Source organism: Varanus komodoensis, unplaced genomic scaffold (assembly GCF_004798865.1).
Source record: "Varanus komodoensis strain SLA01 unplaced genomic scaffold, ASM479886v1 scaffold5, whole genome shotgun sequence".
Lineage (NCBI taxonomy): Eukaryota > Metazoa > Chordata > Lepidosauria > Squamata > Varanidae > Varanus > Varanus komodoensis.
This window is the reverse complement of record NW_025336087.1, coordinates 47,141,587-47,164,573: the sequence shown is the minus strand read 5'-3', so window position 1 is coordinate 47,164,573 and position 22,987 is coordinate 47,141,587. Positions and strand designations below refer to the sequence as shown.

General features: G+C 37.9%; 1 protein-coding gene across 2 annotated transcripts in view; it reads left to right on the top strand.

The window, feature by feature from the left end:
* PCSK5 (proprotein convertase subtilisin/kexin type 5) overlaps positions 1 to 22,987 on the top strand; it is a 250,488-nt gene that overhangs the window by 156,154 nt on the left and 71,347 nt on the right. For both annotated transcript variants that reach the window (XM_044445944.1, XM_044445943.1), the window contains exons 11-20: positions 4,481 to 4,598; positions 6,391 to 6,600; positions 10,887 to 11,023; positions 12,185 to 12,328; positions 12,616 to 12,718; positions 14,592 to 14,785; positions 17,236 to 17,320; positions 19,821 to 19,918; positions 20,931 to 21,060; positions 22,431 to 22,546. In XM_044445944.1, the coding sequence (XP_044301879.1) occupies positions 4,481 to 4,598; positions 6,391 to 6,600; positions 10,887 to 11,023; positions 12,185 to 12,328; positions 12,616 to 12,718; positions 14,592 to 14,785; positions 17,236 to 17,320; positions 19,821 to 19,918; positions 20,931 to 21,060; positions 22,431 to 22,546 (1,335 nt within the window). The remainder of the gene's footprint in view (positions 1 to 4,480; positions 4,599 to 6,390; positions 6,601 to 10,886; positions 11,024 to 12,184; positions 12,329 to 12,615; positions 12,719 to 14,591; positions 14,786 to 17,235; positions 17,321 to 19,820; positions 19,919 to 20,930; positions 21,061 to 22,430; positions 22,547 to 22,987) is intronic.

Here is a 22,987-nt window from a genome sequence, read left to right as displayed (position 1 = left end):
ATATATGTTTGGCAAACAAATTTAGTATCCAGGTATTCTGATCTATTGTATTTTTCTGCAATCTTTAATAGAAAATCTATTTTTTCTAGACAGGCTAAGGCCGAAATCCTTTGCACACTTCTACATCCTATGTATCCAAACCTCACAAAAGTGGAAATCTTATGCATCAATTTACCATAAAATTTCCCCATCGACCCCTTTCTCCCTGTAGCCCCATGAACAGTAAGGAAGGATATCCAAATTTCCAGAGGAGTTTGTGGAGGATTGGCAAATATAGGGTCAAGGAAGCATCTGTTCTTCCAGCAGTTCCTTCCTACAGACAAGGTGTCAAAATTGGCTAAAAACTTTACATGGACTTAATCTCTGTTGAATACAATGAGTATAACTACTAAGAGGTAAAGGATTGCCCTGTACATCTATAAAATTATTGACAGTCAAAGGTACATGGTAGTTCTGATTTTTTTTCCGGTTACTTGGTTGTCATTGGCTTTTATTTTGTTTCAGTCCATTTTTTTTGTATAGTGATATGTGTGTATAGTGTATATGCTAAACATGTATAGTATATATGTATTTTTTGTATAGTGGTATGTGTGTGCGCACACACACACATTTAGGCAGAAACAGAACTAGCCTTGTGTCACTGTTCATATTTTTCTTTAATCATAAAACGTTACTTGGCTTCACAATTCAGGAGAGGGTTTATTTTATGACTACAAAATAAAAAGAACACTACTTATTTTTAATTGGATACACTTCAGTTTCCTGCTTCAAATCAAATTAAGTTACATACATTCCTAGTATGTTACAAATGCAAGGGATTTAAGATATAGGAAACTTGGCAGAAGCAACCAAACTCAGAAATAATGCTCATCAATATGTGATATATTTTGTAAAAAAAAAGTTTGAAGTAACTTCAGCCTATTCAGAAATACATTTTGCCAATAGTTTTTCCTTGGTTCTCATTTTTTCCTTTACATAAAGTATCTGTCTTGCATTATAATAAGATTACAAAACATTGTTTTACTATAATACAGGAGACAGCTAATTTTCTTAACAGATGAGGAGCAAACTGCCCAGAGTGTCCTATGTAGGACTATTGGTGCAGTGTATGAAAGACAGACAGACAGACAGACAGACAGACAGAAAACAACTGAAGCTCAACCCTGGCAAGACAGATATGTGATTGGGGCCTGTTTTCTCTGAAATACCAATAAGTGATCCTTATCATGTTTAGGATGTGTGCTAATTAATCTAGCAGTCTTAATGAAGATCCAGATGTGTACCATCACATGCAGAGCAATCTCTCCCTGGCAGAAATAATCTTGCTGCATTGCTCCACACTCAAGTAACCTTTAGATGAGAATACTGTGATGTGTCTGCAGAGTTACCTTCAGCTCACCAAAAACTGTTCAGAATGCAGCTGTAAGACTTTTAATTGGAGTAGGCTAGAGCAGGGGTGCCCAACCTGGGGCCTGCAGACCTTATGTGGCCCCCAAGCTCTTTCTGTGTGACCCTCTAACCTGCAGATGAAGATGTATTGTACTATGCAGAAGTCAGGTGGCTTAGCAGAAGCAAAGTCCTCAAACAACTTTTCAGGCTTCATCATGAAATTGATGTCTTTCTCAAGGAGAAAGGAAAAGGTCAAGAAGTAGTTTCCGACCCTGGATGGATTTTTGATTCGGCTCTCTTAACTGATATCACAGAGCATCTGAACACAGTGAATCTAAGGTTGCAGGGAAAAGGAAAGCCTCACACGTATAAACAGCAGCATGGGAGGAAAGTGAGAGATGACATTAGGCAGAAGGGAGAAACAGTGAGAGTGGCATTAGGATTATGAGGAAGATGAAAGTTGGGGTGAGGTGCAATGTGTGGAATTGGCAACCATAAACTTATCTCAAGCATCTGAAATGCTGGACTAATTTAGAGACTCCCAAGAGGGTCTCTGCCTGACCCCCTTGCAGAAAATGGATTCCAGAAAGGAAACCTATTTCTTCTATCTCCAAATAAAAGTGCTTATCAAATTAAACAAGGTCATACATTTAGAAAACCTTTCCTCCAAAACTGATGGAGTGGCATAATATGCTTTAGGGTATTGGTTGGTGTAAGACAAAGGTTGTCCACTGAGAAACATTTTTGAATCTGTTAAGAAACACTATTACATTTCTCCCTTGCTGCTATACTTCCAAGATGGCCATCGATATAAATGTGCAGCTGAACCCAATAAAGATACTTAACAAAAGGGAATTAGTACAGTGATACCTCAGTTCATGAACTTAATTCATTGCACGATTCTGGTCACGAACTGAACTGGTCGCGAACCAAGTCAAATTTCCCCATAAGGTTCAATGTAAATAAGGTTACTCCTTTTTTAACCACAAAAATATGAAACAAAGTACAGTACGGTACAGTAGGAAGAGAGAGAACACTAACCTTGCTTGAGGCAACTTCTGATGTGGAAGACAGGAAGGTGGGTGGGGAGGAGCTTATTGTTTGGAGGGAGAGTCTGGAACGGCAATCTCAATTAGAGGAAGCCGCAACCATGTGTCAGAGCGGGGAAGATGGCCACGTTCATGTTCATGCAGGGAAGATGGCCGTGGTTGTGTTTGTCACCTGATGCAGAGTTCGCAAACGGAAGCAAAATTTTGCCGAACTTTCTGCTCGCGAACCAAATTGTTCATGAACAGAAGCATTTGTGAACCGAGGTATTACTGTAGTTTGTCTGCATTACACAGAACTTTGCTAACAAAGGCATACCTGACTCAATATAAAGCTGTCTTTCATGTCTATGTTGCAGTTCTGAGGGGTCCAGAACTGATTAATGTCAGGTGGAGGCAGCAGTAATAATTCTAACCTGAAAGTTTTAATGGTTATGTACAGTGAATGAATGCTTTTTTTTGAAATGTAGGGGATCAGCTACTTTTATCAACTCTATAATGTTTTCCAAAATTATTATTATTTTGTCTGTGAAAATGATGGCCCTCTCTCAGTTCCTGCAGCTGCTGGCCAAACTCATTTGATTGGGGACTTTGAAGTGCAAGCACTGCAGACAGCCAAATATCAGCTGTCTGGAACATTTCCACATGTTAGTCCTTACCAACACTATTGCACATTATGTTGTTTTGAAGTGGATGGGCTGGAGGGAGAATTTCTTGTGTGCATGCATTTTTAAAATGGCTGGGTACATCTTACTCCCTTTCATTTCTCATCACAAAAAAAAGTTTTGCAAGATTAAGAATAATATCAGTCATGGGAAATTACTATAAGCAGTAGAACCTTGAGTGATGATCTCTTCCTCAGCAGTGAAAAAATAGACTTTAAATATCAGACTTTTTAAAAATGGCAGTGTGGAGTTTGTTCTGCCCATCTTTGAAGACAATAGTAAAATGAAAGGCCAGTTTAACAAAGTATATATTTATAATACATGTTTCCCAGCATCAGATGCTCAGAATTGTCAGTAAATTGTGAGTATTACAACCAATTTTATTAATGTGTATATTATATAAGCAACATAAGCAAAAGTCAGTCTCCTTCCCTGACCTGTTGCCCTCCAGATGTTTTGGACTACAGTTCTCATCACCCCCCTGCCAGCAGAGTAATAGGAGTTGTATCACAACATGTCAGGAGGCTATTAGGTTGCCGCAGCCTGGCTTACAGTGTAAATTTATACATAAGAATAAGGGAAATTTTTAAACACTATAGCCTGTGTTTGACGCAAAACTCAACTGTAGCCAGCACCAGGATGCTTGTGTAACAATGGTTAATGGATTATTATGGATAAAATCTTTCTAGTATTAACTTTATAACTTTGGCTAAGGACTAAGTTGAGTTGAGTCAGGAAAAGCTAAAGGCACTCAATTTATACTAGTTCAAACATGCATGCTGTACTTCTTTTCCACATGCCTCTTATGATGTCACATGTATTATTCTCCTGCTATTTATTACTACAGAATATCAGGTGTAGGACTGGTTGATGCATGCATGCATGCAAAACCATTCTACAGCAATAATTATCCTTCAAACTACTGTACACTATTGTATACTAAACACCATGCAGACGTTAAACCAGGTTTATCAATGGTAATGTAAACCAAGTGATATCCAAAGACTGCTGGCAGATTTTTCTGCAGTTTCAGCTGCACTAGGTTTTTTCAGCTGTCACAGTTCCTAGATTCCATGTACTATCAAGTAAATACTAATACTTTCCAATACTTGACTGTCCTGTGTTTGCAGTCACATGAAGAAAAGAGAATTGGCATAAGTGTATGGCTCAAATGCGTATCTGACATTACCAGCAAACAATAGAACAATTAATATGGATATGACTGGTAACTCCAGACAGGTCAGATATAGCTTATATTCTAAACAAGGGATATTTGGAGAAAAGAAATGAATATTATTTACAAGGTGAAAAAATATTGTTATATTCTATGAAAGAGCAAGGAGCTGTTTTTTGATCATTACAATTGCTTATATTTTTCAGTTAGCCACCTATATGGATTTGGGTTGATGGATGCTGAAGCCATGGTGATAGAAGCAGAAAAGTGGACAACAGTCCCTCCACAACATGTGTGTGTTGAGAACACAGATCGGCAAATCAAGTAATGCTTGCTGAAAACCATTTGTTGATGTATTTGCTAGGGCTGTACATGATGGCTTCTATAGCATTTGTTTGATTACAACCAACATGTGGCTATGTAATGCACGACTCTCCTGGCTGCTTCCATCTATGGATAAGCTGGTGCACAATGCCATCTAGTAATTCAGATGGGAACACTTCCTCTTTTATGAATTTCAGTATGAGAAAGTCAAAATAAGCTATTTGAATCAGTGTCAGGTAGCCATCAGTGTAGGGAAGGTTAGCTTCAAGAACACTCTGCGGCTTTGGGTCCAAGATCTAAGATGTCTGCTCTCAGATGATGTATGATTAGGGAACCTACTTTTTGCATGATTCCTCATCACAGAGAAAGCCTGCGTGTATATATACAGCTATTAAGACCTTCAGTTGAATTTAAGGATATTAGAATTGAAGGAAAGTAGGTGCAACCCTCCCCCACCACCACCACCACCACCAACATACACACAACATCTGCACAGTTCTCAGATATGGGCTGGCTATTTTTAGTCTTACTCAGATCCACATCCATGGCCCTAATATATACATGCTAAGAGCATGGTATAAGCCAACTTTCCAGCTTAAAAACCCTGGATACAGGTTACTTTTTGAACAAGGATACTTGTTAATCACATTTGTGCTGTTATTCTGTTTCAATTCAGGCTTATTGATTATTTTAATTAAACACTTGGGATATAAACCTTGCTTGTATAGCTCTGCACAGTACTGTATTGTACTGTACTGTAGCTCTGCACAGAGGGATCCTAATACAATTCAACAGATATCCGTATCTTCACACCCCCAACTTACTGTGTACATGCAGAGGGACACCAGCATATTATGATGAATGGGAATCCTCTACAAACTTGCCACATTTCTGTTCAGTCCTCTTTCTCTATTCTTCATTGTTGCTTATATTCTGGATCTCAAGTCAATGAGCAGTAGTTTCTCTTCAGCTTCCTGTGGAAGGTAGTATTTATCAGGTCTAATCAAATAAATCCAATCCAGTCATAAGTAAGACCTCGCAGCATTTTATAAAGGCCTGATCCAAAAGTAAGACAAAGGGTACTTTGGCAAAAACATAGTTTAACAATGTAAGGACCCTCAACATGCAAAGACTTAGAGTAGATTGTACTTGAGTTCCTTCAGTTCTCCAAGTCTCCTCTGTTCACTGCAGGCCTTGTGGATCACATTACTATTTGAAAAGCTCATTTCCATGGATAGTCGCACGATAAGAATATTTGAATAGCTAATATATATCAGTTGTTTCACAACATCGACCTGTTGTGTTAAATGTTACCATTTGATTAAAATTGTTGTATGGAAATATACTGTCTGCTGTTTGGGTGTAAGAACAAGTATTTATTTGTACCTTACCCGTAATATGTGCCTGCTTTATCGGAAGAGTTTTAGAAACAAGTTACGGTAGCTTGTGACCAAATCCTGTCATCACACATTTGTAGACTAGGAACACTACTTCTGAAACATAATAAATAATAGGAAATAGGGGGAAATGAAATAATATATAAATCATGTTCTGTAATCTCACACTTTTGGAATTAATTTGCAGTAATGCTTATCTTTTAGCTTCCAGTACTACCGAAGTGAAGATACCATTGATTTCTTCTAATGAACAGGAAGCAAAGAGTTGAGCAGATACTCAGACAATTGTGATTAAAAGTTTATCCATTTTGTTACTACAAAAATTAAATTATATCCAACTTTAAGGATATAATGAATGAATTGTGGTATTCACTATATTGGTGTTTTTCAAACAGAACAATACGACCAGATAATATCCGTAATGGACCAGACAATGGTGTTCGCTCAATATACAAAGCCACAGGCTGTGCAGATAATCCCAATCACCATGTAATCTATCTCGAACATGTTGTAGTACGCATCACTATTACACATCCTCGGAGGGGTGACCTGGCAATTTATTTGACTTCTCCTTCTGGAACAAGATCTCAGCTTCTGGCTAACAGGTACAGTAAGCTTAGTCACCTTTTAATCTGATCAAGGATCACTGCATAGGGTATATGCAATTTAAATGAAGTTGTGTAGAGAAATCTCTCAGAAATACATATCTTGAGGACAAGTGAAACTAGTGAAAATTTGACATCTGATGCTACTACAGGTATCAACATAGGCTAGAATATACCTGTAATCTTTTGTGTTGGGTACAACAGATATTGACAGATCCTTGAGAGATGAAATACGTGCAAAATACAGAAGAAATGAAACAGAATCAATATTTTAAGTAGATGGAGGTTACAGCAATTACTTTTAATGACCAATACTGACATACTTGGTGAGCTATGTCAGTCCTGATCCTGATCGCAAAGAGTTTCCAATTGAACATTTTATGACTTTGGATTTTTGTGAGGTTGTATTCAAATGTTAGTCCAGGTGTAAGAGCTTAGAATCTTTTGGCAAGCAGAATCAGTGAAACTGGCATCATACTTCAGAGAATATATTAATCTCCACTTAAGAATTTTCTTGTTTGTTTGCTTGCTTGCTTGAACTCACACCCTTCCTCAGAAATAGTCCAGGGTGGCTAGTATTTGGATAAGCTGAGGGAGAGTATTGTAAAACGTGCTTAGCTGGTCATCATGGGAAGATGATAGAAGCACCTGTACAATTGTGGCTCTAGACAAGGGGAAATATGCTACTGGGGTAAAGAAGAATCATCAGCTTTATGAAGGAAGCCGCACTCTTGAGTTTTCAAGAGTGTGGCAGGGTTGTCAAGAACAGAACACTTTGGAAGGCACTCATTCATAAGACCATCATAAGTTGGAGACAATTTGACAGCAAGTAACAACAAGCATTTTCAGCCTGTCTCTTCTTCCATCTCCCATGTGCCTAGTTCCTCTGCTACTGCATCCTTTTGCCTAATGATGATGTTATTTAATGCCAGGTTAGTACCTAGACAGGGTAAACAACCTGTTGTGTATTGCTTGAGTAGCCGAGATGAATAGAGGACAGTAGAGAACAGGTAGGGGATACCAGAATCCGTCTTCCATTCCAGGAGACATCTCAATTCTAGGACAGATTTTGAGACTATGCACCTAATGCTAAGGCAAAGAAGCAGATCGGGGATGTTGCCGGTGTATCGTTTTCCATGCTGACTGGCTGCCTCCCTGCCCAAAGTGGCTGAGGTAGTTCTTCATGCAGTGTTGGAAAACCCCAGGACAATAGCTCTGTGGGATATCAACATCCACATGGAAACTGGCATGTGTTTACCACCTCAGGATTTCACCATCTCTATAACACCCATGGGACTGTCTCAGATTATCAGCCTAATACATCAAGTAGGACATACCTTTCACTTAAACTTTGCACCAGGATACTCAGCCTACCAGATGACTTTTATTAGGGAGAGATGGGGAGTGTTGGTTCTCCTCAATGTCTCAGCAGCTTTTCTTGCCACTGATTATGGAATCATGCGAGGCCTGCTCCACAGGTTGGGGAGGCATTTTATTACTGCATTTCCATTCCTACTTTCAGGGTCCATTTCTGAGAAGTGCATTGAGTGAATTTGTGAACTCCCACCCCCGGCATTTCTGCCGTCAGGTGCCACAGGATACTATGGATAACCCACTATACAGTGGGTTGCCAGTCACAGCAGCAAGCCATCCTCACTGAGTTTTACATAATGCAGCAAGCAACTCAAGCAAAGGCAATTATGTAAAATCCACCTGCCATGTGAGTGGCACACACAGTGGGGGAAATCAGACACCATGGCTTATATCTCTGTTTATGATGGTATGAACTTGGTCAGTGTGACTCGTCCAACTTTTAGAAAATACCAGAGCATTGCTGCAAGGAGAGTGAGAGTGATATATGGCTTAGTACTGCTGTCATGTAGTTGTCCAGAAAGATCAGTACGCCTTTAAAGGCATGCTTTAAAGCAATAACTGTCTTCACACAAACCTTACAATAACAATGTATACAGTACCTGAAAGAGGCATCACATTTTCCCAGGTTCAAATATTGCTGACTGAGCTGTGGAAAAAGTAAAGCATGAGTGTACAAATGTTTGATATGTGAACTATGTGCCATAGAAACAGATGAGTGAACACAATATACTCACGTATAAATGAGCATGTAAATAAAAGTTCCTGTTATCACAGCAGTGGAGCATAATAGACAGATCTGCATAATCAATGTGGTTGCAAATAGCCATTTTGAATATTCAAGACATGACCATAGCTTGTTGTCACATCCAAATTTGACAAGGATACATTGTTGGCATGGTTAACAAGCCATCCCAGAATCCTAAAGCCCAGGATGGGTTCTAGGTGGTTTGCTGGCCAGGCCAACAACCCACCCTCCCAGGGTTTGGATTTCTGTTCAAGCCACAGTTAAGAAGTCAAACAGCACACACTAGCATGTGCCACAACCCACTGTGACTAAAATAAAAAGGGTACCGGCTTAAATAAGCCATACTGGGCTGCAATATTCTTGGGGACTGCATCGGTTCGAGGAAATATAATATAATATCTAAATGTAGCAATAGAACATGTATCTTCAGAGTATATCTCTAAGAATCAGGTGGTAAGAACAAACAGTGGAACCAAGGAGGGTGGGGGGGGTGCTCTTTTTGAGCTGCCCAAAATCACTGGAGTAAATAAAACACAGCATAGCACTGCTTGATCTGATGTTCTTATGTTTTCCACTCAACATGTATCTTCTTTGCCATTTGAATTGTGGTTTGCTATTACTGGTTTCACAACCATTTTCCTGAGTGCTCTTGACCAAATAGTGTCTGAAATTACAGACTGAATTCAACTAACAAGCACAATGCACTGTTCTCACTTTCAACTTCTTTCTCCTGCTTTGTACTGCTCCATTCTACTTTTTCAAGTAGAAATGAGTTTCATCTGATGAAAGGAGTTTTTCCCATTCCTAATTTTGTCTCGTTCCCCACCCTCATCACCCCCATTTGCCTTTGCTGTCTGAACTGGATATTGATGAGCCTCCAAAAGGGTCTGAGTTGATATAATTGACAGAAACAAACCTTGCTGAAATGCATTAACATAGTTCCAGGCAAGCACTCAGTCAATGAAAAATGGCTCTGGGGATACGTGTTGCTGGAGACTGGGAAGGAGCATGAGAAAGTATAAGGAGGGAAAACATTTGCTTTTGTTTGCTTCGTGTGCTGATGGCCAGCAATCAGGATGGCTTCTGAAAGGCCTATTGGGCAAATCCATGGAGGAAAGGTTTTCACGGACCATGAGTTCTGATGGGTTTATGCTATCTCCAGTATTAATGGCAGTATGTCTGGTACATCGGATATGGTGGAACATGGGTAAGAGAGTGCTGTTGCACTTGGGCCTGCTTCTGGGTGTCTTGTGAGCAGCTGTCTGGCCGATTTGTGAACATAACGATACACTCTATGCCCCTTGTTCTGATCCAGCATGGCTTTTCTTACCTTTTTTCCTTGAAGAGCAATTCTGCACATGTCTTCGCAGAAGTCTCATTGAGTTCAATAGAGATTACTCTGGAATACATGGGTATAGGGTTGCACCATTACTCAATAAATAAAGGCATTCATTCAATACTAAAATTTGTCTCCCACAAATTTGTAGCAACTTATACAAATGACAAGTAGTCTTGTGTATGATTCACCAAAGAAGAAAAGTCATTGCTACTTTAAGTTACAACAGCATCCTATCTATCACTCATGATGTAATTGGAAAACTGATCCAATATGGTAAGATAAAATTTATCACTATACTGTATAGTTCAGAAGAGGTTTATGACCTAGGAAAGGTTCTAACAACAGCTGTAAAGACAATCAAGAGTTGATAGTAACTAACATAAAAAAGGGAACACAGTACATTAAGTGCAGAGAGGCAAAAGAATACCAATGGCATCCATGCTGACATTTGACCATTTTTGAATTCAGAATGATCACACTGGCCTGCTTATGTCATTAAAAACCTATGGTTTGCAAACTGTGGGTTGTTGAAAATGCAATGAGATTGAGCAAGCATACTAGTTCCTGCCTGCACTGCAATGAACAATCCAGGAATGTTTTGTTCCTGGGTTATTTATAATAGCTCAATTGCTAGGGAATGAACAACCCATATTTTAAACCCATGATTGTTTAATACAGTGGGAGAAGGTTGGTGCATAGAAATCAGCCTGCAGACTCAATTCCAGTTTGTCTTCTCCACAACCATGCTTTGTTAACTGTGGATTGTCATGACATGCAAATTTCATTTTCATATAAATTGATTGGTATTGCCACTGATTTCTTTACAAGGTTATTTGACCATTCCATGGAAGGATTTAAAAACTGGGAGTTCATGACGACTCATTGCTGGGGTGAAAAAGCAGCTGGCGATTGGATTTTAGAAATTTATGATACCCCATCACAGCTGAGAAATGTCAAGACTCCAGGTATGAATCTCATTGTTCTTCTGATAATGATCATTTAGGCTCAATGATAGAAAAGCCTCCAATAATCATTTTTGCTAGATTTCTTTTTCATAATTACATCTCTGTGTTTCTGTTTCATCTGGGCTTACTTAGAAATACAGATGGGTCCATATGGCCAACCATTTTATCTTCATTTTGCAGGTGGGGCACCGAGTGCAGGGTTCCATTCCACAGACAGGTACCCCACCACCACCATTTCCTTCTCCAAGTTTCACCCACAGGCTGCTAAATGGAAGTTTAGCACTTTCAGGGACAACTCCCGAAAAGAGCAGGAATACTCAATTCTGGAACAGGCTACATCAGTAAAGCTCTCCTATGCTAGCTTCTGCTCCAGAAACAAGCATTTCCACTCATTTCAGGTGCCCTCAGAAGTGTTATATCTCTGTTCTGCAAGCACTGGCACCATTTGTAGAAAAGAAATGGCAGGACTGGCTTCTCCTAGGCAGTTTTCATTGACTTTTGCAAGGATATACTAAAGGATAATGATAATGATGAAGATGATGATGACTTATTGTACTTAATTGTTTGCCCATCCAGAGTGTAGGCTTTCCTGTGGGGAGGCAGTATTTTTAACTCTACCACCCAACTGTAAGCAATTGGTGGGGGGAATTGATATATCAGGTCAATGCTGACATGACTGAAGGGCCTCGATTGATCTCCTTGGGCTGGTTGCAAATCACCAACAAGTGCATTTCAGCCCAGATTTGGAATTTCATATTCTCTGCAACTAGTTCTTATCAGAAGGTAAACTAAAGAATTTTATACTTCTTGTAGCTTCTGATACATTTTAAAGAATAGAACAGATTGTAGTACCAAGGTAAGGACAACAGAGTAAAGGCTGAACTTACATTGTTTAGCATTATTTAGTACAGTGTTGCATTACTTTCTCTCTTTCCCCTTCTGTTAAAACTGAAATTGCAATTATTGTAATCTATTGGTTTCTGCAAATGAGGAAGAGAGGAATAGATTTAATGATTTCTAGTGGCATTATTGTTGTTATTACTTGGAAGTATATTCATAACTATTATGATTTCTGATTTGTATTTTTCTATTTGTAATGGAGGTTACAATAAGAATGTGAGAGAATAAATACATGAAAGGTATTCTCTAAATCTTACATAGGTAAATTGAAAGAATGGTCCTTAGTACTTTATGGAACATCTATTCAGCCTTACTCTCCAAGAAATGCTTTTCTGAAAGCTGAACGAGTACGTTTAAGTCCAATAGAAGATCCTACAGAAGACTATGGAGGAGATGACTATGCAGGTAACAATATATTTCAGATAGGTTGATTGATATACTTTTGTTAAACATTGGTAGGCCCTTTAACCCACTATTAATTAATGTCCTATTTTTTAAAAAAGACAATACTAAAAAACCTGGTCCTGAATAGTGACTCCAAGGCCAAAAAGGGACCAATCCAGCTACAGGGCAGCAGAAGTCTGTCCCAGGAACCTTGAATTCCTCACATTTTCAGTTCAGATCTTTTTCTGTGGAGTAGTAAAGAGAAAGCATAATTTTTATTTATTTTTATATTTTTCATTTCACAAAAGGGCCTTGCAATGCAGAGTGTAGCAAAGTAGGATGTGGTGGGCCAGGACCAGATCACTGCAACGACTGTCTACACTATTACTACAAATCTAAAAACAACACACGGTAAGAAGTAGTTGTATATTTGTTATTATATACATTTTCACAACACTATTGTGAATACAAATACCACTTTATTCATAGTATTATTAACTAACTTTGCCAGGCAGTTAGGCAGAATTCTTGTTCAGAACACTTTTATTAAGCATCTCATTTTTCAGGAAGGGTCAGTCTAACACACTGAACAACATTGCAGTGAACATCAGTCTTCGAGAGGCTAACTGCATGTCACATGATAATGCATATGTTAGAGTCTTAATGCATTTCCCTCTTTTAACTCAGCCTCAGGATAAGGGAATTTGGAATAACAACAGAGTGGACAGGAGCTAGCTGCTCTTGGCAAGGCAGAAGGCTCTTTTATGGAAAACGGGGTGATGTTCTTCCTGGTCTACACCATGAAGCAGTAAAGGGAGGCGCTAGGCCAGGGCTGCAGGGTGTAGATGCTCCAGGTTCTTGCCTGAAAAGTGTCCAGATGCTGTGAACCAGTGTCATTGCTATGTCTGCCCCTGTGCAGCCCCAGTCAGTCCCTTGATGTGCCACTTGGTTGTCCCTAAGCAGCAGCAGCCAGTGAGTACTCATCACCTTTTGTACACACCACAAAAGTGGTTAAAAATGTAAGGGAATTAGCTGCACTGCAAGGGTCACAGCTAGAAGGGCTCTTAAAACACCAGACCATGAATACACATGCTTTAGTTATAACTTAATGAACAACTGTAATGTGCTATTTATGCTGTTGCATTTGAAGAGTGTTTGGAAACTTCAGAATGCTTCAGACAGACTGTTAACTGGCTAAAGTTGTGGAGAGCATATGAGTCCTATATCTGGTATCTGAGGTATGTTTGATAGTACTGTGAGACATAGCTTTCTCAATGGTTGACTCAAAACTGTGGAACTTCCACTTCTTTTATGCCCTTCAAATGAATACTTCACCATATTTATTTATTTAGACCAGCCTTTGGTCTCTCAAATTACCTTGAGGCTTTATTTTTTACTCATCTCCATATGCTTCATTGTAGATTGAAGTAATTGATTGGTTTCACCTGCCCTTCCTTTTTAATGTTTATGGCTATTGATATATTTAATTCATTTTATTGACCTCTACAGTTGTGTTAGTACACCTTTATTGTTGTTGTTAGTCACCACGGGCTTTATATACGGAAAGGCATTGAAATAATGCATGTGTGCAACCATCACTCACAATAATATAACAGGTAACTACAAGGGAAAGGACCTTCTCTGTAGTGGCCATCCGTCTGTGGAATCCCCTTTGCCAAGAGATCTGTCAGGCATCTTCACAGTTTATATTTAGATGCCAGGTTCAGACCTTCCACTTTATTTATGTATTAATTAATTAAACTCATATCCTGCACTAATAGTTCCCTTAAGCAGGCATTTTATCTTTAATCTGTTGATTGATTATTATTTTTGCTGCTAATACCTCAATGTATTCACTATAGTTTATGTTTGTAATGTTTAATATTTAATTATTGTGATACTTTCATTTTATAATTATTTTATTGTTGATGTTTGCTTTTATGTTTTAAATTGGCTTGAGGCATTTTCCAGTTGGGCAGTATAAAAATGTAATAAATAAAATTAAAGGCCTTGGGAATAAATAACACAGTACATTATTTTTCCCAAAGGTAACAAACATGACCATTGTATAGTCACATTTGTACCGTACTGGCTATGGAAGGGTAGAAGGGGGTTGCTTATCTAGAAACAATGCAAAAATAAACCAGAAGAGCTGGATATGTTCTACACATAGTTATACTCTTACTTCTATAACTATGGATGCTTCATGTTTGAAAAACCACTGTTGCTTTTTCTTCCAAATTAATGCATTGTTTTGGTTGTCTTTTATTGTTGTATAATGAAGCATCTGTGTCCCCAACTGTCCACCTGGTCACTATAGTGCAGACAAGAAACGTTGCAAAAAATGCTCACCCAACTGTGAAACATGTTTTGGAGGTCACAGTGATGAATGCAATACCTGTAAACCAGGTTATTATATTCACGAAGAGTCTAGAAGTTGTATTACCAACTGCCCAGTTGGATTTTACCTGGATAATAGTAAGTATGTACTTTTACATTCTTCATTCATTATAATATTGGAAGTATATTTTTTCATGCTGACATTATATACAGTTAGGTACATGGTATTTATTAAACAATGTAGATCCCACTTACTATTTAAATTATAATGTCCAGAGTGACTTACATCAGAATTTTAAAAAATATAAGCACAAAAACAAAGAAAAAAATAATTAAAATTGTTATTTGCAGTAATGTTGCCAAGTTTCAGAGTTGTGTGAATTCTTATATTAGGCATTTTGAATTGTACCTAGACTCACAAAAGAGTTTGGTCCATTCTGAGCTGCATCTCTCATTTTATTGTAATATACATTCCAACATCAGTGATGGAATTGAGGCCAGATGATATACAGGCTTCCTGGGGCTTCAGTAGGCCCGAAAGCCTTGTTAACCAGTGCACTGGACCCTCAATAGTATACCAGACCTTTTGGGTCTTTACTTCAGCCCTAGGAAACTATAATTCCCAGATATCTTTTTCCCTTGGAACATTTTATTAGTATGACTGTCAGAATTTCTTGGTTTCAGAAGTTCTCCTTTCTGTCTATTATGTGTGTGTGTGGGGGGGGGGGTTATTAGTTTGTTTTGTTTTGTTTTGCTGCTTTTCCCCTTCTATTTTCCTCTGTAAAGAAGAATTAGCATAAAAATGTTGCTTAAATCTTCAAAATAGCCTGAGCTGTGCCACTAACTCTGCCAAGCACTTATACAGACAGCAAAAGATTGTTTCAAATTCGCTTCAAGTAGCCATTTATTACCATAATATAAAAACCATTCACCATTTAACATGCATATTGTAGTCCTTGCAATCCCTCATCCTTGCCACTTCGTAGTCTTAAAATTAACTGCTGTCAAATGTTAATTCTCTATCCAGCAAGCAAAATTTAAGGTACATTGCAGTGTTCTGGTTTAGAGATTAACAATCTTTCCTGGTTAGACTTGGAACTGGCTCGCCATTTATAAGGCTCTCAAAATTCTTGTGAAAAGTTTGTGGTTTTTCCCCAAGAGTTCTTTCCCAGCAGATAATGTTCATGTATGCATGCAGATCATGTGTCACAAACTATTGTCTCATGAGCTTTGCAGCACTAGTCATAATGGAAAGATGCTTGGAAACTCAGTTGACCTCCTTTGTCCAAACAAAAATGCAGAAAGCTCTATAGTTCACATTTATAGTGATCCATGAAAGCTGTGTTAAGAGTAGGAGTTTAACATTAATGAATGGCTACATGTGTGACATAACGAATCTGTAAAACTCATCTTGCTGCTGCTCCAAATTTTAGCCAGATCATGCCTCCTCACTCCCCAGTAGCCTTATAAAAATAACTAAGAGGGTCAGGCTCCTCCTGTAATTTAAAGACTGAACTAGCTTTTTAATTTGCATAGATTTTAAGAGAATCTGGAGAGGAAGTGACCCTTAGGCACAATCTTATGCAAGTTTTGACAAAAAAAAGGCCTACAACTCCCAGCATTCCTCAGCCACTTTGTAATTATTAACTTTACAATTGCAAACCAATCTGGCTGATATACCAACAGCCTTGACTTTTTGCTGCGACAGCTTATATTTATTCCTATATTAAAATGTATATCCATTCTTTCTAGTGAAATGTATACTCAGTGCCTGTCTGCTGGCAGCTGAAGTTTCCCTTATAGCCCTGAGCCATTTTGGCTCCATTTCTCATTTCCATCTGATTTGTATTCCTCCTTCTCTCCCCTGTTTTTGTATAAAGTTTTAATAAAACTTGCCACATCGCTATAATTTAATCATGTTTTTATCCCTAGGACATCTCAGTTCACACTGACCTTGTCTTCCCTACCACAAGTATCAACTTTCTGCTTTCTCTCACTTTTCTCTTTTGTTTTTATACCGTTTTTGTCAAATGTATTGATTTCAGTTGTGTCTGCATGATTGCAGTTGACTAACCAGAGAATAGAAATTGCTATAGAGTCAATAAGTACATGAAAACATTTCATTTCCCTCACAATACATAGTAGGCAGATGGAGACAAATGTCTACATGTGCATCTTAATTGGCATTGTAGAAACTATTATTATTAACTGCATGCCTATGTTCATGAAACAATTTGTTTGTACTATGAAGCAAGAATAGGAAATAAAGCTTTATGTGTATTTTTGAAATGGCAGCTTGCTATCTTTAGGCATTATTGAAAAGTCTTACAGTAAGCCAATGAAAGAAAATTACACTGAAATAATTTTTCCTACTGCTGCGAAGTATTAGCAATATACAGATAATTGCAATGACATGAAGTTTAGTTTGTACTTGACATTTCATTTTATTTTACCCCTCAACTCATTTTTATGACATCAAGTTAGAATCAGCACTAAGCAATGAGACATATCCATAACATTGTATTGCATGTCATTAAACTGTTTTGTTTTTTGTTTTTTTCTCCTGAACTGCATTGTTTTCTTTCCAGATAGGATTGTTTGCCGCAGATGCAGTGAAAACTGTAGGACATGCACTGAATTTCAAACTTGCACAGAATGCAGACATGGCCTCAGGTAAGGAAATGATAGATTGCACTTAACGTGGTAATCGTAGAGGTATTGGTATCAGTGATTGGGCAACAAGCAAAATTGCACAATGTAATTATTTCACATGTGCTTTACAGCCTGTTTATGTCTGATAGTAATATTTATCATGTTCTCATGTTATCCTGGTGAGTAAGGGCAAAAAAGCCTTGAATGCAAAGAAAACGAAAGGCAAAGTATTCTTCCAATTTTATATGTGCACTGATGCACAAGCACACTGCCCAGGCACCAACAGTGAGCATGTTCAGACATTATTTGTTTTCTTCAAAATATAATAAATGCAGACATTATTTGTTTACTTCAAAATATAATAAATGCAAACAGAAATGACAAAACCAAAGTAAGGCATGATGTGTCTTAGTCCAGGCACATCATGAGAAGGAAAGACTCCCTGGAGGAAAAGACAACATTAGGGAAAGTTGAAGGAATAAAAGAAAAGGAAGAGCAGCTATGAGATGGAATGATTCCATAAAAGAAGCCATGGCCCTGAGTTTACAAGACTTGAGCATTCACTCATAGAGTTCTCCAGTGCTTTTTTGTCATAGAACGCACTGGAACAGAGTTCCAGCACCTTTTTTCAATAGATTTTCCAAGTTTTAAAAGTAACTTTTGAAAATTTGATGTTTGGTCCACGTAGAATTGAATCGCCCTGTTGAGCGTAGCAGGTTGGCGGCAAAATCATTAAAACGGTGCATGTGGGCTGCTTGCGTACTTCGTCCATACTGGTTGTGATGGCGCTGCTCAGCTTGTGGCGCTGCTCGGCTTGTGATTGGTCGTGTGGTTGCGTGCTGAGTGCTTACTGCGGGTGGCGACTGTTATGTTTCGTTACACAACTGACGTGTGTGGGTGTGTGTATAGTGATTGACTATGTGTGAAAGGTAAATAATTTCATGAGTTCTGGCACCTTTTTTCTTACAAAAAAAGCACTGGAGTTCTCATAAGTTACAAGCAGATGGCTTGTAAAAATGACAAATACAATAAAATTCAGTAAGGCATCATAAAATTACATTAATAATTTAAACCCACCTTTTAATAACTAAACAGCTAGAAAAAGTCCATATGGCTAGGCCTGCTTAAAAAAGAAACAAGCTGGCAATTCAGCTCACCCCATGAGCTATTTGATCTTGCCAAAAGCTTTGGCAAAGAGAGCTGTCTAACCTGGCACTAAAAAATTAGTAACGTTAGTGCCAGGCAGGTCTTAGCGGAGAGATCCTTCCATAATTTGGGGGTTACTACAGAGAAGGCCCTTCTCTTTGTTGCCACCAACCATGAATCTTTTGGAGGTTGTATTCAGAGGAAGGCCTCAAATGTTGAACATAGTGCCTGGGTACACTGTGCTTAGTAGAGGCTTCCATCAGGTATTCTGATCCCAACTATGTAGGGCTATATAGATTAAAATCAGTACCTTCAATCAGGTGTGAAGCATATAGGAAGAATAGCTAGAGAGAAATAGAATAGAATAGAATAACTAAGAAAATAGCTAATAACATATAACTAATTTATGTTATATGTTCAGACCTTCTATCAATCTGGCTGCCACATTTTGCACAGGCCGCAGGTTCTGAGCTGTCTTCAAGGCCAGGCCCATATAAGCAAGTATAATCTAGCCTAGAGATGACCAGAGCACAGATTACCGTAAGCAGGATGTCCAGATAGCAGGCACAGCAGGGCTACCACCCAAAGCTGGTAAAAGGGGCACCATACTTTGGAACCGAATCATAATGTCCACAGTGGGCTAATGCGTTACTGTTGCCAAAGTTTTCACACAGAAATTCCACACATTGAAATGATGCTTCATTTTTAATATTTCTGAAAACACAAAGCACACCACTCTTCTCTGATTCCTACAACAGAACAATGACCCAACTTCTATTATTTCATGTGATTTTTAGTTCTATGGATACAAATGCTTATAATAATCTATAATGTAACATCCAATCTTAATTATATTAGCCAGGATTCAGAGAACTACTTTTTGGATACTCTTTGTAGGATATTTTAATATGCCATCAGGTCTTCATGGAATATCACAGGCTGTTCTGAAAATCACCTCAGTTTCAAAAGTTGTCTGCTATAGAGCACAGGGCTGGAGAAACACAAATCCCAGCCTTCCTCAGGTCAGCTGCATGATTCCTTCAGTATAGATTATTATTTGGAAGTCTTTTCCTCTATGCATTTAAATAGCCAGGCTTCCAAGAGGTAGACTCAACCTAGTGGATGTTACTCATATTAAGCATTTCAGCAGCATTTTGCAGCTAACTAATGCTAGACAGTTAATTGAAGCATGACTGACTTCTGCAGAATTATGCTGAGTATGCTTAGGACTAAGGTATAATGCTTCATCTATAAGCATCCTTTAAATCAATGAGGCATCATAAGTTTCATTTGAAAAAAAGTTTGTTCAAATTCTGCAAGTTTGTTTTACTTGGTACTTGCTAATTAATTTTATCGTTCTCTTATTGCTATGTAGTTTACAAGGATCCAGATGTGTTATCCATTGTGAAGAAGGAAAATATTATAATGGCAGGGACTGTGAACCATGCCACCATTCCTGTGCTTCTTGTGCAGGTATTTCTGATTTTTTTCCTATAAATTAAATAATGTAATCCTCCTTGTAATAAAATTTAATCAAAATATTGTCACACACTTTGAACTGAAATCACCATAATACAATTTCTTTTGCTGTACCTGTACAGGATTTCATAATATTTTATATCAAATAATTATTCTTCTACCTGATGAAAACATCACTTGAAAGCACCCAAAAAACTTATTTGCATTCTTGAAATCAACAGATTTAAGACAATTTCTGTTTTACACATCAAAGAATTAAGACATCAAGAAAGAAATTGTGACCCACGATTTCCTTAGACATTTTTTCTTAGTCATTTCCTTAGACATTTAAGGTATCACTATGGAAAAAGTACATATTGCATTGTTCACATGTGACATGATGGTATAAATGTGTGGGATTTGTTACAAAAATAGCTTATTGTCTTTATAGATCACTGCTTCTTGCCATTTCAACAACAAGCAGAAGCAATTTCAACAAAAGAAACTCTTCTCACAAGATGTCTTTTTGTATATAGTAACCGCAGTTAAATTTGTAAATAACAGCCTAAGAAAATAGGATTTTGGAGAATCTTTTCTGTGAGCTGTCCTGAGGCTTATTTCTGTGAGTTGTCCCGAGGCTACATAGCAAGGGGAACGGCATGCAACAACTTTAAATAAATAAATAAATCTTTCATTGACTACTGTTATATTCTGCAGCACAGGTGTTACCTGACATGTACATTTACAGAAAGATTGAATGGGATCTTTCTGGGGCTTTCTAGTTCCCCTCCTAACTACACCAACGCAGCTTCCCCAACTTCTTAAAGTGACTTTTCAGGAAGCAAACATTGCAGGGAGGATTAAGACGCTTTTGAAGTAATCAGTGTGCATGGCTCCCATGGAAGCTTTCTGCGCGCAGTTCTTTCAATACCAGCCAATGTGTTTGCAGATACAATACATATCCATTGTCTATGCAATGTTGTACATGCATCAGTAGGTTACCTTGTTTGTTCTGTTGGCTTTTGAGGCCCAGGAGCAGATGCTTGCATAAATTGCACAGAAGATTATCTAATGGAGAATGGAAGATGTGTGGTGGCTTGTAGCAATGGCTACTACTTGGATCACTCTCTCGAAAATGGATACAAAACTTGCAAAAGGTAATGACATTCTTTGAAAGCTTTGTTTTATTTTTAAAAGTTGATGCACACTTTAACTTGTTTAATACATAAACCATGATTAAAAGGAAAGCATGCCACTGGCATAATTCTATGTGGATCATGTTTTAAGCATTAATTTAATATAAACTTTTCATGTGCGTTTTGGATTGCATGTGCAAGCACTTTTCTAAGACTTCATTAGGTGCTAGGAGATATGAAATGTATATTGTTTCTTTCCTGAGGCTAGAGAAAAGAGATGATGGTACTGGGAAAGGAGTGGAAACAAATTTTTGCACAGTAGAATTAATACTAGGTTTCTTCCATGGAGTATACTGAACTTAGTTGTTACTAGAAAAATAGCAAGCTCTCTTATAGTGAAACCATAGGCCCATCTAGCCCAGTATTGCCATCTTTGACTTGCAGTGGCCCTCCACAATGTCAGACCTATCTGAAGATGCCAGGGACTAAACCTGGGAACTACTACTTGCCCTACATTGTTCTTCCTGTAATGCACATGCTCTTCTGTTCAATTCTCAGTAGGACTGAGACATGAAAAGGCTCTCAAAACAAACCTCCCTTGGTCAGAAAGGGGGAAATTGAGATTCTTCTCATGTTGAGTCATGTCGAATAATAGGGTAAGTCTGTCAAGTTGCTCAGGAGAAACAAGCAGAATCCCATGAACAAGATCACAGGGCAATGTACTTAAATTGCCAAAATAGATCTACAGCTATGGGAAAAGAAAATAGGATATTCAGTCCAAACATCGAATGGTGATATCTGATTACAAAGGGTTTATGGGAGAAGGTTCCCACTTCCATTTGCCAGTTCAGACAAAAACTTGTAATGGGGGCGGGGGGGGGGCATTGATTTCCACTGACCTAAATTAAGTCAGTTCTAGTTATCTTTATCCCACCATCTGAAGCACAGCACTTTATTTCCCTATATAAATAATTCCCTTAATCTGTGTTTTTAATGGCGGTGTCAGTCCCCTGCTTAGGGCATAGGAACCAAACTACAGGTTTTCTGTAAGGTATAGAAGGCTTATTTTAATGCCAGAACTTAAAGCTTTTCTATTTAATGCCACATTCCTTAAATGTGATGTCTAAGAATTTTATTAAATACATTGGTAGGGGGTTTGATAGATCCTAACTTCAAAGGCTGAAAAACAGAATAAAGGTGGGGTAGCCATATTTTCTCATGATACTATTTTTGCTCTTTTACTTTTTTGTACATAGCAAAAAAATGTACTATGTTATTCTTTGCAGTTATTCTTTTATGAAGTTGAAGGAATCATGCAGTGTTTGATTGTAAGACTGTGATTCTAATGTTTACTATTAACCATATCTATAATGTGATATCTTTTCATTAAGATGTGACCCCAGCTGTTTTGGGTGCAGTGGTCCAAGTGAGAAAAACTGTACAAGTTGTCCAAATGGCTATATCTTAGATACAGGTCTCTGCGTAGTTGGTCTAGTCTGTAAAGATGGTGAGTGTTTTTATCTGTCTCAAATAAATTATTTTTCCTACCTTTTTCCAAATATTTAACATCTGTTTCACATTTCATAACACTCCCCACTCCAAAAGGGATCTCTTGAATTCAATTCCTTTACTATGTTCAATTTACAGTAGGAGACAAAATAGGCTATTTTTAAAATCTAGCTTCTCTCCATTTATGTTGTCATGTGAATAATTTTGCTAGTTTTTAACAAATATTTAATGTATTGAAAACTGAAATCATCATGTATTTTAACCTAACAATTCAAATGCCATGCTTCATAAAATAAGAAATAATCAAACAGTATTCCAAAAGGAAGTCCAAAATATATCTATGAAAGAATAAAAATACATTATTTGAATATTTTCTATTGTAAAATACTGAAATATGACAGAACGAATCAGCCAAATCGCCTAAATTGTACACAGTGTA